At 35.2% G+C, this 17,214-nt stretch overlaps 9 protein-coding genes across 25 annotated transcripts in view; 4 read left to right on the top strand and 5 right to left on the bottom strand.

Moving 5' to 3' along the window:
- The first annotated feature begins 71 nt into the window (after positions 1–71).
- LOC128863985 (dnaJ homolog subfamily C member 30, mitochondrial) lies at positions 72–1,056 on the top strand. Its single transcript, XM_054103441.1, has 2 exons — positions 72–499; positions 554–1,056. Exons 1-2 carry the CDS (start codon positions 202–204, stop codon positions 991–993), a joined length of 738 nt encoding a protein of 245 aa, XP_053959416.1. The 5' UTR covers positions 72–201; the 3' UTR covers positions 994–1,056.
- On the bottom strand, positions 1,057–2,345 carry LOC128863977 (probable 18S rRNA (guanine-N(7))-methyltransferase). Its single transcript, XM_054103429.1, has 4 exons — positions 2,153–2,345; positions 2,043–2,080; positions 1,420–1,982; positions 1,057–1,363 (listed from the first exon to the last, which is right to left on the bottom strand). Exons 1-4 carry the CDS (start codon positions 2,189–2,191, stop codon positions 1,176–1,178), a joined length of 828 nt encoding a protein of 275 aa, XP_053959404.1. The 5' UTR covers positions 2,192–2,345; the 3' UTR covers positions 1,057–1,175.
- A 939-nt stretch (positions 2,346–3,284) lies between these two features.
- Positions 3,285–4,046, top strand: LOC128864010 (iron-sulfur cluster assembly 2 homolog, mitochondrial). Its single transcript, XM_054103476.1, has 2 exons — positions 3,285–3,429; positions 3,482–4,046. Exons 1-2 carry the CDS (start codon positions 3,386–3,388, stop codon positions 3,924–3,926), a joined length of 489 nt encoding a protein of 162 aa, XP_053959451.1. The 5' UTR covers positions 3,285–3,385; the 3' UTR covers positions 3,927–4,046.
- A 185-nt stretch (positions 4,047–4,231) lies between these two features.
- On the bottom strand, positions 4,232–6,830 carry LOC128863970 (uncharacterized). Its single transcript, XM_054103416.1, has 6 exons — positions 6,355–6,830; positions 5,911–6,288; positions 5,677–5,856; positions 5,273–5,619; positions 4,816–5,050; positions 4,232–4,747 (listed from the first exon to the last, which is right to left on the bottom strand). The coding sequence occupies exons 1-6, from the start codon at positions 6,412–6,414 to the stop codon at positions 4,658–4,660; spliced, it is 1,290 nt and encodes a 429-aa protein (XP_053959391.1). The 5' UTR covers positions 6,415–6,830; the 3' UTR covers positions 4,232–4,657.
- Positions 6,831–6,855: 25 nt separating this feature from the next.
- Positions 6,856–7,633, top strand: LOC128864014 (nuclear cap-binding protein subunit 2). The gene is made up of 3 exons (XM_054103484.1): positions 6,856–7,022; positions 7,085–7,302; positions 7,358–7,633. The coding sequence occupies exons 1-3, from the start codon at positions 6,972–6,974 to the stop codon at positions 7,554–7,556; spliced, it is 468 nt and encodes a 155-aa protein (XP_053959459.1). The 5' UTR covers positions 6,856–6,971; the 3' UTR covers positions 7,557–7,633.
- LOC128863992 (coiled-coil domain-containing protein 134-like) lies at positions 7,558–8,536 on the bottom strand. The gene is made up of 3 exons (XM_054103452.1): positions 8,317–8,536; positions 8,132–8,253; positions 7,558–8,062 (listed from the first exon to the last, which is right to left on the bottom strand). The coding sequence occupies exons 1-3, from the start codon at positions 8,450–8,452 to the stop codon at positions 7,634–7,636; spliced, it is 687 nt and encodes a 228-aa protein (XP_053959427.1). The 5' UTR covers positions 8,453–8,536; the 3' UTR covers positions 7,558–7,633.
- An 83-nt stretch (positions 8,537–8,619) lies between these two features.
- On the bottom strand, positions 8,620–9,793 carry LOC128864002 (peroxiredoxin-5, mitochondrial). The gene is made up of 3 exons (XM_054103463.1): positions 9,621–9,793; positions 9,125–9,259; positions 8,620–9,043 (listed from the first exon to the last, which is right to left on the bottom strand). Exons 1-3 carry the CDS (start codon positions 9,714–9,716, stop codon positions 8,714–8,716), a joined length of 561 nt encoding a protein of 186 aa, XP_053959438.1. The 5' UTR covers positions 9,717–9,793; the 3' UTR covers positions 8,620–8,713.
- A 2,255-nt stretch (positions 9,794–12,048) lies between these two features.
- On the bottom strand, positions 12,049–12,837 carry LOC128864033 (ubiquitin-like protein 4A). The gene is made up of 3 exons (XM_054103508.1): positions 12,635–12,837; positions 12,382–12,579; positions 12,049–12,316 (listed from the first exon to the last, which is right to left on the bottom strand). Exons 1-3 carry the CDS (start codon positions 12,680–12,682, stop codon positions 12,170–12,172), a joined length of 393 nt encoding a protein of 130 aa, XP_053959483.1. The 5' UTR covers positions 12,683–12,837; the 3' UTR covers positions 12,049–12,169.
- Positions 12,838–14,702: 1,865 nt separating this feature from the next.
- The window catches only part of LOC128863865 (serine/threonine-protein phosphatase 2A 56 kDa regulatory subunit gamma isoform), a 64,140-nt gene continuing 61,628 nt past the window's right edge, over positions 14,703–17,214 (top strand). For 8 of the 17 annotated variants that reach the window (XM_054103368.1, XM_054103310.1, XM_054103289.1 and 5 more), the window contains exon 1: positions 14,703–14,993. Coding sequence is in view for 1 of the 17 variants with exons in the window: in XM_054103392.1 (XP_053959367.1) it covers positions 15,389–15,445 (57 nt within the window). In the remaining 16 variants the exon portion in view is untranslated. Of the gene's footprint in view, positions 14,994–15,185; positions 15,446–17,214 lie in introns of those variants that run through there. The other 9 variants (XM_054103384.1, XM_054103361.1, XM_054103353.1 and 6 more) reach the window with 6 other exon arrangements.

Below are 17,214 nucleotides of genomic sequence, written 5' to 3'. Positions count from 1 at the left end.
TCCATAAGTGATTTTACTTTTTTCTTTTGTGACATTTGTTTCTTTTCAATGAACTTCAAATGTCAATGAATTGTTTTCATCAGCTGTGATGTGAATTCTGTCAAACTTTTACACAAACATCCCAAAATCATAATGATATAACCGAAATAAAAACAAATTTCATATATCGGAAGAACTGCAGCACTCTAGTGGACGCGGGTAATGTATAACAGACAGTGTCAGTTAATACTGCGTGGGATTTTGACGTCGCACGGCAGTAGCGGTAATGTACAGTATATTTGTACAAGCTCAGCGCTGAAAAACTCCAACTATTATGAAGCACTTGGAATAACAAATAGCTCTACACAGAGCGAAATAAAGTCAGCATATTATAAGCTTTCGATGCAATATCATCCAGATAAAAATAAAGGCTGTGAAATATCTGCGAAAAAATTTCGAGAAATCAGTCAGGCGTATGAAGTATTAGGCAACTATCGCCTTAGAAGATTATATGACAAAGGTAATTATTGATAGTTGATTGTGTGCAGTTTTTAATTATGTTTTCTTTTTTTAGGCATTATACATACAGCAGGATCTACATATGCCCGGCCAACTGAGTATGAACCGGAAGTGGAAGACGATCCTGAAACGAAGTTTTACAAATCTCGCTTTAAAAAGTCGACAGTACCCGATGAAATGGGCCGCACGCCCATATATGACTTTGATGAATGGTCTCGTGCCCATTATGGTAAATCTTTTCAAAGACGACAAGATGCCAAAGCGCGATTCGATCGAAAACAAGCACAGAGTCGCGATCATGTGTTCGCTGCACAAAATGAAATGGTGCTATTGGGTCTCGTTTTTGCTGTGGTGGCCATGTATGCAATATTTTATGTGGAATCATCTTTAGACAACCCAAAAGGACGTATCCTTGCAGAGACTACGGAGAGGCAAACTAACGTCGAGAGTGATTCAACAAATGCAAATACCAACTCGTCACCCCCTAAAAAATAGTTGTGATTAAATGAAAAGGACATATGCAATGTGTAAATAAATCGTGTTTTGATTATCTTCAGAGTGCTATACGCTTTTATTTTTATATTCTATGTTTTAGAAGAATTGTATTTAAAGTTTTTGCTTAGTAAATTTTAATCTAATACATAAACCGAAAACTTGATTTTAGCTTTTCTTAAAATCTAAAACTTTCCACTTCGTTTACGCCCCGTATACTTCGTGTCAGGACGTGTGTCACGACCTTGACGACGTCTGCGCTCCTTTTTGGCCAAGATCCATTCACGCGATTTTTTCATCGGTTTGCCGCGTGCTTCTCTGCACATATCACGTTTTTTGATATAACTTATTCGTCTTTCTTCCTCTTCAGAGCCTTTAATAGAGATTCGAATAATAATTAAGACTTAAGTCCAAATTCAATATACCAACCGCGTGCTTCCGGCATCGGTGCTGTTCCGCCAGTCATCAAGACGAGGAAATACTTTTTAGCTTTTGTGGAATTGGGATAATCAACAACTAAACCGCCATAAAAGCCGGCTTTCATAGCTTGAGTCGTCACCATCTCGATTTGGTCCGCATTTTCGGGATAAAATTGAAATACAGCGCGCGCTGTACGTGTCAAACACGAGAATAATGTCGAAAAGAATTTATATAGCCGTTTATGTGGATTGTGTGAGCTTTTGTCAGCATTGCACAACCATTGTAGGGCAGATATTGAAATTGCACCATCAAATGTACCCGGCCTGAATGGCATACCATCTCCCATATCGGCCAACACCAGATCACCAGCAACTTCGCGTTCGACAGCAACGTCCAACATAGCTTTCGATATATCGACACCAACCCATATATGTTCATTGTCTTCCAGTACACTACCCGAAAGACCAGAGCCACAGCCAATATCTAGTATAAAGTTCTGTTCGTCTTCGTTTAAAGTGAGTAATTCATAGGCTCGCTCAGCCATCTCAATTTGGATTTCTATAATTCGAGAGCTGTGCAAAGAGCGGAAATGTTACAAAAGCGTATACATTAGCTAAAGTCATAATACCTACTTTGCAGAGTATTTTTTAGCTTCATCGTCGTTGTAGAACTAAATATGGTAATCAGAAGAATCATTAAATATGTGCATATGTGCCATGAAAGATTTCAAATACTTCCTTACAATTTCAGGTGGTGCTGAGTGTTCTGGTCTTCTTGCCATATTTGCAGAGATCGGTATTTATCAAGTGGATTTGAAGATGATTCGGCTCCAAATACGAAAAATAAATTGTTCGCGAAATCAAGTCCCTAGTTTGTTTTGTTTTGGTATCTTGCGTGCACGTGGAAATCGAACGGGGGTTTAAAAGAATCAGCCAAATTAGTGCTGCAAGTGCATCGATATGTTATCGATGAATCGATGTTTTTAAATTTATTAACATCAATGCGCTTTCCGCGATGGTTGATAATTGTTCCTACTACTATACCGCAAAGCGTTCGTTCACTATTAATTTCGAACAAATTTCGCTACATGCTGGAGTGTAAATTAAAGTTATTTTATATTTGTATTACATATAAGTAATAACTAAAATTTAAAAATGCTAACAGTTTTAAATAATAGAAAGTGTTTGTGAAAGTATAACAATTGAGAAATGGCGTTGTGTGGTTAATACAAAAAATCAAATAACTTGAAAGGTATAAGCTCAGATAAATAATATTTGGTGAGGGGAGGATTCCAACTTTCTAGCGGTACCAAAATCTGTTGTTCCCATTTCAAAGTTTCACTAAATCAATAAGTCGTAAAATATTCGGACAAATGATTTTATTTTGCCCATATCTTCATAATACGTTAATAAGTAATCAATTACAAAATTTTCCTTAGAGATCTCAATGATAAGTCCTTTAAATTATAAATGTATGTAAAGAAGTTCGTCTGTGTTCCTGCAACGTTTGCTGAGAGGGATCGAGTGATTAACAAAGCATATTAATCCATTATATTTATTGATTATAACGGAAGCATCTCTTTTGATTTGTCTATATTGTCACTTCTGACCGGAAGAAAACTTTGTTTTTGTTATATAATTTTGTTCGCATTTAATTAAAAAAATTCCAATGTACAAATGTTTTGAAAAACTGACTTTTAGAAGCAGATGGTTGCACCGATGTTCTTCCCACGAAAACATCGAAATATCGATATGAGCAAACATCGATTCCTTCCAGCACTATGTACATTCAAATCATTTAGTTTTCTTTTCTCTCCTGCCTTCTGTTTTGACTCCTTTGTAAAGCAGCTGATTGAAAAGGGTATGTTCAATGGCGTTATGCAAGTTTTGTTTTGATTTTGTTGCCGAATTCGATAGATTTGTTAAAATCCTCAAACGGAAGTGCTTTTTGAGGAGTAAATATATAACTTTCTTAAATGGCATTTGCTTTGAGAAATCTGCTTAGAGCGAATTGCCACAGGTAAATAAATATAATAAAATGTTTTACCTAAATAAAATATTTTCGCTTATAGGCAAATAACTGCTGTGTCACCGTGCAAATCGCTCGGTCAGCTAAACTACTTTTCTACTAGCAAAGCTGATGTAACCACAACCGGTGCCTCAGAAGACCCAAAATCTAAGCCAGAGAAGGCAAAGTTAGTTATTAGTGACACATGTATTAAGCGCTTGCGGGAAATATCTGGAAGTGGTTCTTTCCTACGCATTACTGTAGAAGGTGGTGGCTGTTCTGGATTTCAATATAAATTTGATTTAGACAACAATTTAAATAGCGATGATATCGTTTTTGGAGAAGGAAATGCAAAAGTTGTCATAGACAATGTATCACTGGAGTACTGTGATGGCGCTACAGTCGATTACCATACGGAACTGATACGGTCTGGATTCCGAATTTTGACGAATCCACAAGCCGAACAAGGCTGCTCTTGCGGTGCTTCTTTTTCAATTAAATTAGATTAGAGCTAATAAGAACACTAACTAACATTTTTAATTATGATTGTTTATTCTGTTTACATAGTCCTAGGCACACAAAAATGTGTAGTTAATGAAGTTCATATAGAATAAACTTATTTCAGCGGTTTTAGTGACGTACTATTGCAGAAAAAACTCCTTTTATACTAGGAGAGGATAAGCTTTATTAAATTAATTAAAGAACATTTAAATAATTTAATACAACATACTGAAAGGAACTACTATTTTTATAATTTGTTTAATAAAATTAAACTGACCCGGATATGATGCTATAGATTCCAAACGAAAAAGAATATTAACTATATTCGTATTTATTAGTTTTTACAAATCTTATAAAGTTATACATTTAGAAAATATAAATTATTCGCTTGAAATATTTATTTTTAAATTTACAGTGTTAACGCAAAATGCATTAAGCATAATTTGTCCTGTAAATGTGTATATAACTGTTCGTACACTCTTCTTTCTACTTAATCTGTCATTTCGAAAGTTTCAATAGTATTCTTATTTCTTCACTAAATATTCAACAATGCTTGTTTGTTAAGCTATTTAAAACGTGTTTTATATAAATTTTTGCATACATCGCAACAATTTCAACTACGACATTCGTCTTTGGAGGAATTTACAATTATTGTTTGCCATTTGAACGGTGTAGATTTGCCTGCTGTATTGGCTTTTTGCCATAAGCATATACATTTTATCCAGGTAAATAAGAATATTTACTTAGATGCTGCTAATTGCTCACTTAAACTGATCACCTGCTCCGTGAGAACGCTTATCTGTTCTTCATAATTAAGGCGCGTAGTTGCCTAATCAAAAATCAAATTGAATTGTAATTACTTTTTATGAATTTTGCATGGTGCGGAAATGCTCTTACCAGATCTTCCTCTAACATTCGTAATGCCTGGTTGATGCTTGCCATTTGCTCATCCTTCGCCTTTAATTCATGCGTCGCATTTTGTAAACAAATTTGAAAATGTGATATTTCTGTCTCAAAAGACGAAATATGAGATTCAGCCAAATACTTTTCATTCAAGAGATTTTCAAACTTGCGGCTAAATGTGTCATAAATGAGTTGCTCCTTCGTGGGTGGCAATATTGAATCTCGAGCGCTGTAATAATTAGAATTAGGAAACATAATATACTTACGAAATAATATTTTTTCAAATAAAAAAAATACTAATATGATATCAAACTGAATTTATATGTAATTAATATTACATGCAAGGTTTTCTAGTCCTTGTTTTCCCATAAATTCACTTTATAAATAAATAAATAAAACTTATTCTTTGCAAATCATCACCAAAAATTATTATAAAAAATGCCTTAAATACCTCTTATCCTCCGTTGAATTTGGCTTAACCATTAAACCAGCAGCTGCACTACTGCAGCTGCAGTTATTATACTCTGGCACAGCAACTTCTAAGTCCGTTGACGTGGCTGTTGCTGTATTATCTTTTAATCCGTGTCCTTCGCAACACGTTTGATTTATTTTCGTAATTTCGTATTGCGTACGCCAATGAACCATCTCTTTTTCCAAGCAGGAAATACGTTCTTCGGCGGTTGTTACGGCATGTATGTTGTTTGCGGTCATCGCGATTGGATGACTATTTTGTGTCGAAGCAACATGTAATGGGGTGTTATCACTACCAGAAACACTTAAAGCGTCCTCACTGCCCAACTAAAAACAAAATGTAATAATAATTTTCTCGAGAGTTTCAAAACTTTATATGCTTACTATACTAACTGCATCGACCAACTTTGTTTCGAGCTCCGAATTCCGTTTTTGTAGTGTTTCCATATCGCGACGTAAGCGGTTTTCCGCATCAGTGAATTCAGCGACACGCTTCTCTAGCATTTGTTCCAAGTTAGCCAAACGTTCAGCATGTAGTTGTAGATCGCGTTCCTTGTCATCGACCTCGAATCAAATAAAATTAGAATATTTACATGCAAACAGCGAAATCTAACAAACCATCGAAGTTAGTTCTGCATTTTCCATTATTTTCTTTTGTAGCTCTTCGAAAATTAGAGCATCCTGCGCCAAATCACCTCCTCTGACTGTTGCCGGCACCACTCCTCCTGACGATTGCTGCGAATCGCCTTTGCCAGTTAGCACCCGCTTTCGACCATCGTCTTTGTCACGTATAGTACGTCCCTCTCGTGTAGCAATTTCATCTTGCAGAACTGCTACTCTGTGCTCTAATTGCTTGTTGCGAAAACCCAAAGAGTCTACTTCTTGCTCAGATCGACGAAGAGCCGTTTCACTTTGCCGCAATTGTTCACGCAAACTGTCTCCTTTCGATTGTTCATCCAAGACCGCTTTTCTCAGTACACTAGCCCGCGCGCGTAGCTTCAATAAATAAAGGAGAACTATTAATATAAATTAATTTGTATATATAACACTGAAGGGGCGTACTTTTGAGTATTCACTGGCCAACTTTTGATATTTCACTTCTGGTGTGCCCGTGCCTTCCATTCTACTGAACGTTGCTAATCAGTACTTCCAACATTAATTTTTACTTTCTTTTCATTATTTCCTTTCGTATTTACTTTAGGATTATTATCATCAGCAAATATTCTCCAATCTCAGCATGTTGAAAATCTTCTCTACCAGGCAGTAAATTATCAATTATTTTCAACAAAACTTTCTTTGTGGCATTTCTTTATTTCAGTTAGAATGGTTTCATGTATTTTCTTTTTGGCAGGGATGATACTTTAGTACCTCCACTAATTGCAGTATTAACCTTTTAAGAATTCAGTATTATTTCAAAAGGGATCGCAGAATACTTGTATGGTTTTGGTTTCCACTTTATATTTTATACAAGTTTATAAATGTAAAAAAAGAATTTCAGTTTTTCACCAGTAATTACTAAATTCAGTTTATTGTGACCGGATCACAAAGACAAATTTTGCACATTTGACAGTTACCTGTAAAACCTGACATTTATTTTCTCGAAGCCGCTTTTTCACGATCGTAAACAAATATCTACCATAGTACATTTTTTAATTAAATATTCATTTAAAATATAAATAATGTCAGCGGGGTCAGTAGATTTAAGCTCATATCGCGATCAACACTACAAGGTACTTTTTTAATATAGAATAGTTAATATATCTATAGAGCTATCTCTCGCAAACTTTTGTAGGGTTCGCGGTCCGAGCAAGAGCGTTCCCTGCGTGAATCGTGCACATTATATGTGGGAAATCTTTCATTTTATACAACCGAGGAACAAATTCACGAATTGTTTTCACGTTGTGGTGAAGTACGTCGTATTATAATGGGATTGGACAAGTATAAAAAAACTCCATGTGGCTTCTGTTTCGTCGAATATTATATGCGAGCGGACGCGGAAATGGCAATGCGGTAAAAGGTATAAGCCTAACATAAACAAATTATTGACTATAAATTTTTGCGTTAGATACGTCAATGGAACACGATTAGATGATCGCCTAATACGTGTGGATTGGGATGCTGGTTTTATAGAAGGACGACAGTACGGACGTGGCAAAACTGGTGGGCAAGTACGTGACGAATATAGGACAGACTACGATGCCGGTCGAGGAGGTTATGGGAAGTTGTTGCAACAAAAAATTGCCCCAAATACAGACAATCGATGAATTTGCGTGTGTTTTCTTTTACTTTAATAATTTAGGTTTTATACATAAATATACAATGTAAAAAGAGAACAAGATTACTATAACTCTGTTTTGCCTCCGCTCAAATATGGACCCTTCTTCAGTTTCTTATGTTGTTTCTCTCGCTTTTTCGTTGCGTGATTATTAAGTGCCTTATTGTAAGGATTCACATAATTAGGCGTGCGTTGCTCTTCGTTGATTTCTTGGAGTAAAAGATCCATCAATTTGATTGTAGATTCATCGATGAGATATGAGAAAGAGCTGACAAATTCATTGCACCAATTCAGCATTAATTTCCATGGCAAAAAATTATTTTTGTCAAATATACGATAACTTATCTCAGGAAAATGTAATAGACTTTCGGCTGCAATACAGCAGTTTTCCAAGGTGACGGTGACTGCATCTTGTAAATCACTATTCTGAGGAAATGGCTCTTGTGCTGGCACAAAACTATAAGAAGTCAGTGTGCTATTTTTTTCCAATATTACCTATGCAAAGATATACAACTTTTCTTAAGTTTTTCGTTGGAAAACATGATCTTTTAGCATAATTCATACTTCAAAAATTTTCCTGTAGGCCAATTGCAAAAGCTTGAAGTTTTTTTCATAGTTTTCTGATGCCAACATTTTCCTTATCATTAGTTGATGCTCCCTTCGGCGTTCAGCAAACAACTTTGCATCTAAAAAGCAATATGTATTAAGTAAGCTCAGACAAAATTGAGGTTCATATTATATTTACTCACAAACACCTGCTGATAATAATGACTTAGTTGTTTCTCCGTTCTGATCGCTATTAATGGATTTCGGCAGGTCCTCATTCCCTGTGATCAGAAGGGATTGTAGCCAAATAACAGCGAGCAAATTATAAGCGTGTCGCATTTTACTAGTGGTATACAATTTACTTAATCCATCTGCGCGGTTACCACCAAATTATGCCTTCCTCCCTACATTCGTACCCATTCACAATAACTATAAACGTATACACCTACAATGTTTTATACCATTGTTCTATGTCATGTCCACATTAAATTAAAACATAATTGTAATTTTTAGTTAACTAGAATTTTAATATTTTTATATTTGCTTGTAGTCCAGTAATCGCTTAAACTATAAACAACACATCTAAAATTTCGAAGCACTTTATTTTTTGCCAATGTTGTTTGCTAACGAGCAGCTCAGACCAGTGCCGTCTGGTTCAACGTTCAATTCCTTCACTTCTCCATTTTCCACGACCATCGAAAAACGTTTTGACCGCAAGCCACCCAGTGGTGGTAAATCAATAGTCAAATCTAAAGACTTTACAAATGCACCAGCGGGATCTGCTAACATACGGACTTTTCCAGCAGCGTTGTGGTCTTTGCCCCAAGCAGACATAACAAACGGATCGTTTACAGATACACAGACAATCTCATTGACATTTTGATCAGCTTTCAACGAATCGGCGTTCGACACAAATCCGGGCAAATGGGTCTATAAAAAGATGCAAAAGCGAAAACTGTAGAACTTTTTTACACTAAAATAGATATCAAATGTTGTATTCTTAATCGGTACCTTCGAGCAGCCAGGAGTAAAAGCGCCGGGAACTGCAAAAATTATTACTTTCTTGTTAGATGTTAAGTCAGCAGTATTGATTTTATTCGCCGGCGAATCTTCGAACAGATCTACAGCAGGTAGCTTATCGCCAACCTGCGGAAGTAAACCAATAATTAAGGATCAATTTGTTGGTTTCAAAATCACTTGAAATCGAAAGTAGATATTTAAGAATATAAAAACAAATATGCAAAGAATTTCTTATAACGTAATTAACAGAGTTAAACAACACATTCATTTCTATTATATTTGCATTCGGTTCCGTATTATCCATGACCTTGGTCACCACCCCACATTTTTCTCCATCCAATTCTTATTACTCAATGACATTTGATTGAGGTTCTCTCATTTCAGTTGGCAATAGCACCATTTCATATTGCTTTTTGTTACATAATAAATACAAGCTTCACATTAATACGTTGTTAAAATCTATTTTAACCTACTTTTCCCGACTAACCTTTATTGGAGCCATTTTATTTGTTGACTTGGAGAATGAACGTACTAAATTCCTTGATAATTGTGGAATGACAACGGAACAAATACGGGACTGCATTTTACAGTTTTTCTAATATATATGTCAGAGAACGTTCTCTGCATGTATTTCACTCTTCGCTTCCGTTGTTTAATTCGATTCGTAGCAAATTTGAGCAAATTCGTAGCTAAAATTTGTTTGCGGTAATCGAGCGAATAACATCTCATACTGTGGGCTAGAGTTGAGCAAAATTTACATTCAAAAATTATCGAAAATATGACCTAGAATTGTATCAAGTGCATATGTAAGTCATAAAGAGTCTTCAAATTGGGTTCGATCACAATACAATTCGGTATGCACTTGGTTCTTGGGTCTCTTTAAAGTTTTAAAATGTAAAATGATAATATTTTTGATCAAATCAAATTGACAAATCCGGTAAATTTTTTTTTGTGTATATTAGTTTAAAGCTCTAAAACGGAATAAATAAATAGATGAATGTAAGTGGGAAGCAAGAGGAAACTGTATTTCAAGGCTTTATTACTATTTTTATTGTTATGTTTCATCAGATTGATTTGTACCCTTTGAACACAAAGGTTTATATATTTTCTGTGCCGACATCACGGGAAATAACCGATTCTGTTAAACTCGCTAAGATCAAAGTAGCTACCTTTGTATTCTCTAGACCGTGAAACAAAGGGTGCCATATCGAACTACGCAATCTTATATATTGTAGTTATCCACCTCAGCAACTCGGTATTAGTTTCTTGTATAAAGTACCTAGACAAGTTTCAACTGTTGGTTTCTCACTTTGAAAAAAGCTGGTTCAAGCAAATTTGAGATTTGAATTATTATCATTAATATTATTAGGCCATAACGCAAACTTCGACCTCTGTTGTTGTTGTAACAGCTTAAAAATTTCCCATACATATACGGGTATGCTGCTGAAGTGTCCTTTGCCGAATATAAATCCGGGGCGTTCCAGTTACGTAGAACCGACTGTCGTGGGAACGGTGACCTCTGATCTCGTTTGATTGCAAGCCTATAATAGGAGGTTTCTGATGAATTTAGCACATTCTCAGGCTTTTTGTTCTATGGGACAAATGGATTTAGAGTTTTAAGGGTCGTTGTTTTGCTAGAGTTGCGCATTCCTCATCCTATCAGAGACGTCTATACAGCGTCGCTATTAAGGGCAGTTTAAACTCTAGCCGCCGTAGACGAATGGGTTGGTGCGTGACTACCATTCGGGAATGCGTTGGTTCGAATCTTCGTGCATGAAGCAGCAAAATTATAGAGAAGGTTTATTGCAATAGCAGTCGCTCATCGGCAGGTAATGGCAAACCTCCGAGTGTATTCTGCCATGAAAAAGCTCCACGTTCGGAGTCGGCTTAAAACTGTAGGTCCCTCCAATTGTTGAACAACATCAAGACGCACACCACAAATAGGAGGAGCAGCTCGGAGAAACACCTTACCTGGCTCTTTAGTTTAAACGAGAAGCCTAGAGAAACAGCGCTTGCCGAGAAACTCCCTCGCACCTTCCAATAGAGACTAGGTAGACTAAGCCCTCTCTCGACGAAAAAAACTAACACTTCATAAGTCTCTCATCATATCCGTCTTTTTGAATAGATCAGAAGCTTGGCGGCGGCGAATATCGAAGACTATGGAACAATGAATTTTTTAAGCTTTATGGCGACATGGACGTAGTGCAATACACATGGGAAAACGCAATTTTATATTCTGTCATACTTTTATTTATTGATTAATCAATGACCCCTGCAATGGCCTAAGTCCACAAATCAAATTTAGAGACCAAGACGAATTGCTAAGGGACAAGACGAATTCAAAGTGAAGTTATTAGAGCAGTTGATTTTATTTTTCTAGCGATTTTGTAGTTTGAATGCCAAAGTCAAACCACTAAATGGCTATAACCAAATGCATGTAAGTCTTGTTTTTGTACTATTGTTAACACCTTGTTTAAGCAGGGTATACACATGCAGACTGGTAGGTACTACATATCAAGTATGACATACCGTGGTATCGTGAAAATGCGGGTTCGCAGACTGAATTCTAAGTCTGCATGTATGAAGGAAATTCCAATGTTTCATTTTCCAGAATCTCATACTGGAATTTATTTCAATATGGAAGGTGCTGTCCCATGACGAGAGATTTTATTGAAATGTTCAGGCATGAACAACTTCCCAGTAAGACGAATAATATTAAAATAAGTTAGATCATGCCGAAAAATGCAGCTCTATAATTTCTTCGTCTGATTCCACTTTACGTCTACTTACCTCACCTTATTTAGCTGAAGCAGTCACACCCGCGACGTGTAATCCACATTTGTACGCATATCGGCTGAACAATACCATCAAAAACTGAAAGGCACATGAAGTGCCAAACACGGGAAACCAACACATACAGATATAAATCGTTTATTTTCTATAGAAATTTTATAAATATACGGGTGAAAATATTGTTTTTAAGTTACGATAGAGATTATATGAAGATACTTTTCTGATTATACCAAATCTCGCTCCTTAAGCACTTATCAAATTCTCTGATAATCGGTCAATATCGTCCCAACTCATTTGTTTTAAATTCGCCTCAAAGTCCGACATGAATACAGTTACCAATTTTTCCGTTTGCTGATCATTATAGTACTTACTAAAGGAACGTTGAATTACCTTTAAATGCAACAATTATTATCTATTAACATAATTTTCGTTAAATTTATTTTATTTTCTACTACCTCTCGCAATCCTTCAATCCGTGGCCGCATCACTACTAGATTCAACTTGCTTCCGTCACATATATTTGGATATGAGGAGACGGTGTTATCGTCACTTAAAGTACGCCCAAAGAGAAGTAACTTTTGTTCAGCTAATGGTATTTTTAATTTACTTTCAATTTCCTTCTTCATTTCTAAGATTGTAGTTGTTGTTTCCACCTGAAGAATAAATGAAACATAAATTGCGGTAGGCTTTCGGAATTTGACAACTTACTTCCAACGTTAAATCTTGCCCTTTTAATACTTTTACTGTTATCTGCATATTTTCTTCAGTTTTGGTTTTATCCCAAATAATTTAATTAAACCTTTTAGTAACGAAGTGTTGGTATTTTTTTATATTTTATAAAATTGGAATAGAAGTAAACTCAATCCAAATGCAGTAAACATCTGATAGGGCTGCTAAGCCAAACAATAAAAATAAGGCGAATTCATATAAGGCGATAGCAATAGTACAAAAACCAAATTTCGTAATTGGAATGTCAAAATTTCAATCAGAGTGTAGGCAAATAATCGAAATAAAAACAAACAAAACAGCAGATTACTTTGATGTTCAGTCCACAAGAGACCAACAAAAAAATTAGTTGCACGCCCTTCAAGAGTTGCTTAATGTTCATTACAAAAAGAGTTGAAAAATGCTACGTCAGCGTTTTGTATATTATTATTTCTTGTGCGAAAAACTTTAATTGCTACAAGAAATTGGAGGTATGTACAAGGTTATTCAACAGGTGCGCTTCAACTTTTTTCCGATAGGGAGGGCGAAGACGCAATATCTTTTATTTTTCGCTTGTCATTTGTAAACTTCATTAGTATACATTTCATCATGGAACGCTACACACTTGAACAACAATTGCAAATCGCGCAATATGAAAATAATCGTTCTGTTGCTGCTACTTTAAGAGCATTACGGCCATTTTACGGTCCATTTAACAAGCCGTCCCGTTTTGGGGTTATGTGAAGTCATTGGTCTACAGTAACAAGCCGTCGACGATTTGTGAGCTCAGAGCCAATATTGAACGCGAAATTGCTGGAATTTCGGCCGATTTATGCAAAAGAGTGGTCGAAAATTGGGTTCAACGATTGGACTTCGTAAAAGGTGCACGCGGTGGTCATGCAAAAGAAGTCGAATTTCATACTTAAATGTATATGTTCAAACTCGATAATAAAAAAAAAATTAGTTGAAAAAGTCAAACCGTTTGTATTTTATTCAAAAAAGTTGAAAAGTTGAAGCGCTCTTACTGAAAAACCCTATACATAAGTCGTTCTATTTTATTATGTTAAATAACAAAAATTGCCTCTGTAAACATAAATAGGGAATCCGCATGGAGAAAATAGTTTTAACGAAATTCTTACAAAAAAAAAAAATAAGACAAATATTTTGTACTACATTTGTCTAAAAAAAATTAATTAGTCTTCACACTGAGCTCGTTGCTTCATTACTTTGCAGTTTTACGTATATATTGTTTTTGTTAATACTATTTAGTAATTGGCATTTGATGGGCAGACTCGAAGCTTAAGTTTAAAATATCAAAAGTGAAGGAAACAATTTAGAAGCTCTGTTATTCAAGATTTAAACTTAACTTAGGTATCATAGAACCTTAGAGATTGTTACATAGCACGTCATAACGGTTGCACAAGCGATGTTTTACATTTGTACGAAAAATTTGTTTTGTGTGGCATATCTGTTTGAGTGTTATTCAAAATAAGTAACAAAATGAAATGACAGCATAATTCTCTCATGGCTCTGAATTTACATAAAGTACATAACTTAGGAATCTCTATGTTTTCTAAATTAATTGGAGCTTAGGCGAACCAGAAACAGGTGATGCTGTTAGGTGGGTTGGCCTAAGTTTTGTAAAATTTTTAAGTCTTGGCTAACAGAACTCCGTAACGTAATCACTGTTAGGAGAAATTTATAAAATTAATATTAATTAGTGAAATTTATAATAATCAGTTTTTGCTTTTCCGCTATACCTTGGCATTTTTAGATTTTTGTTATAAATTGTACTAATGGATTGTATTGTAAATCGCATAGTGAATACACATGCTGATGCGAAAGAGCATAACCAAACTGACAGAAATAAGTCGAAAAAGTCACAGAAAACAGGCTAACGAACAAACCGTCAAAGTTACGAAATTGGTGTGAGTACCCCTATTACTTCTATAAATTTCGGGCTGCCACTTATTTTGTGTTTCTTTTCGGCGTTCATTTTCAATGCCGTTGCCTTTTCCTTTTTGCTTTTTGTCGTCATCATCATCGGCTCTGCTATCGTCTTCGTTTTCTTCAGCAAATCAGTCGTCATTTGGCTCTCTCATTTTAATTGCAACGTAGCGTGTGTGATTTTTATATTTCGCAAGTAAATTTTGTTAATTTTCTAAATATTCTAACCACAAATTTCTAAAATTACATAGTGAATTGTGCAAGAAGGTGAAATAAAAAGTATGATAAGCTAAAAGTGTATAAATTAAATATAATTTAAAGGTATTTAGTGAAAAAGAAGGATTTTTTTACACTTGCCGATTCCCTTCTTCCGTGTCGCGTTCATTCGGTTTTATCTTGAAGCGGAATTTCCAAGGTAGAGGCAAATTAAATGTGCAGAAGTAAATCGTAATGTGCTAATTTTAATTCGGGTGTGTGCAGCACAGAAGTGTCAAAACTAAGAAAAATTAATGTAGTTTTGCAAATGTAGTAAAGGCTTAATTGAAAATAACAATACATAATCTCGGTGCATAATTGCCGAGTTCGGCGGTAACGTGTGTGTGTATGTATGTGTGTAGTGCGCGACGACAGCAACAACAACATTGTAAATAGCAACAAAAAGCAAACGAAAAAGAAATTGTGACTATCTTAATCTGTCAGGAATTTCTCCTAGCGCTGAACACCGACTGTAATTTATAAAAAGAATTGGCGTATTTACTTGACTAACAAATCTTTTTTTTTTTTGTATCTGAATTTGAAAATTAAATTTTGATGTTGTCAAATATAAATCGCAGCAAGGAAAGATTTAACAGATTCTTTCAACTGTTGGTGCGTATAATTTTTCCCTATATCATTAATAAATTTACTTAATCTCTTGTCTTGTCCTCTTTCTTGCACTTGCCTGCAATTCCTTCTTACTCAATTTTGTTTTCTATATTTCTGTCTATTGTACATGCATCGGTTTCTGGCTTTCGCGTTCGGTCGTCTTGCGTATTCAAGATCGGCGAACGATTCGGTGGGTCTCTATATTTGTTGTTGCATATGTACGCATATGTGCATATGTGTATATGTGCGTCGCGAACGATCTCTTCCGTTCGTCAATCCTCATTTTTCTTTCACAAGGTATTCCCTCATTATGTTGATTGGCTGTGATGCAGTCTAGGGTCGCCTTGACGAAAATCTGTGTGATCCCAGTGATAAGCCAACATTACCAAACATATCGATACTAACAAAAATATCGGATGATGATATTTGAAATTTACCTATTGATAACCAACAACATACATAGATACAGGAAAAATGCGGGGTTTGTAGTTTTAAAAAACTTAAATAAGGTGGTGTTGTAAATGTGTGTTGAACGTACCCACTGAGTTTAATTAAAAATAGTCTCACCATTTAAAAAAAAAAGTTTTTATATAGTATGTATTATTGACCACATTCAATTTAAAATTATAAACATTTCACGCCGAAGAGCATATAATATTGAGGCAACCAAATTCCAAAGGTATTAAAAATTAACGAGATTTTCAACCCAATTTGAAAGTTAATTATACTAAAATTTATTGGGCTAGAAAACTGCCAAACTATATATTTTTTTTTAATTATGTCAAATTTGTTAAATTTTTATAAATCTTGTACAAAGTTTAACACTTTGAAGTATATGATTTTTTTTTAATTTATGAAAATTAAAAAACCTGCCAATGTTAGTATAAAAAAGTCGTGCTATTTGGATTTGTAAACTGTGAATCCTGACCAAAGGGCTTCAAGAGTTTGGAACATGCTTATTTATAGCCCATACGACTTATATGTGGTGGTCCATATAGTATTTTTTAAACAACCATTCGGCAATGTTAGGGAAATATTGCAAACTTATTTCCTATGACAATGTTGGGCAGCGTTTATTGAAAGGATGTAAACATCGTCTTTGCTGATGAAGCGTATTTTGTTCTCGGGGGGCTACGTTAACAAGCAAACCTGTCATAAAAAATAGACTACTATGAGCCACCCTGTAAATGATCGCGTATGCAGAGATTATTCTATTTATCACAACATAAACAATAGGGTGACCTGAAGAGTTAATTTTTGTGTCAATGCCTTTGATTTTCGGCCACAAAAAATCGTTCATCATGCTTCCGTTAAGCATTGACCGAAAGGGCTACTACGCACTACGCACTGTCTGGGCTAACATAGACTTAGGAAATATTTTGCAATTTTTCGCAATGTTGTTCCATTTATTTTTTTCCGCGGAAATATGATACTGACTTTCTCTCAGCATTTCTAGCGGTAAAATGCTGTCACTGTCAAACTAGCGTGTGATAAAAAAAACACAAAGTAGAATTGTTTTTTCAATTTCTTATTTGAGTTTCAAAATTTTTATAGAATGTAAACAAATAAGCGAAACAACAACAATAAAGCAGACCACTTTGACATTGCAACAACCAAATCGCAACAAACAAAAAATAAGCTATTCTACTGCTATCACCTAGTACGGGTGCGCCTCGCCTTTTTGTGCGAATCAACTGTTTGACATTTAGTTAGAGTATTCCATATACTTTCCACCGGCGAAGAAACTAAATGTATCGATTTAGCAGTGTGAC

Source organism: Anastrepha ludens, chromosome 2 (assembly GCF_028408465.1).
Source record: "Anastrepha ludens isolate Willacy chromosome 2, idAnaLude1.1, whole genome shotgun sequence".
In the NCBI taxonomy this organism is placed as follows: Eukaryota; Metazoa; Arthropoda; class Insecta; order Diptera; family Tephritidae; genus Anastrepha; species Anastrepha ludens.
The sequence above is the reverse complement of the archived record's forward strand: the minus strand, read 5'-3'. Positions and strand labels throughout refer to the sequence as shown.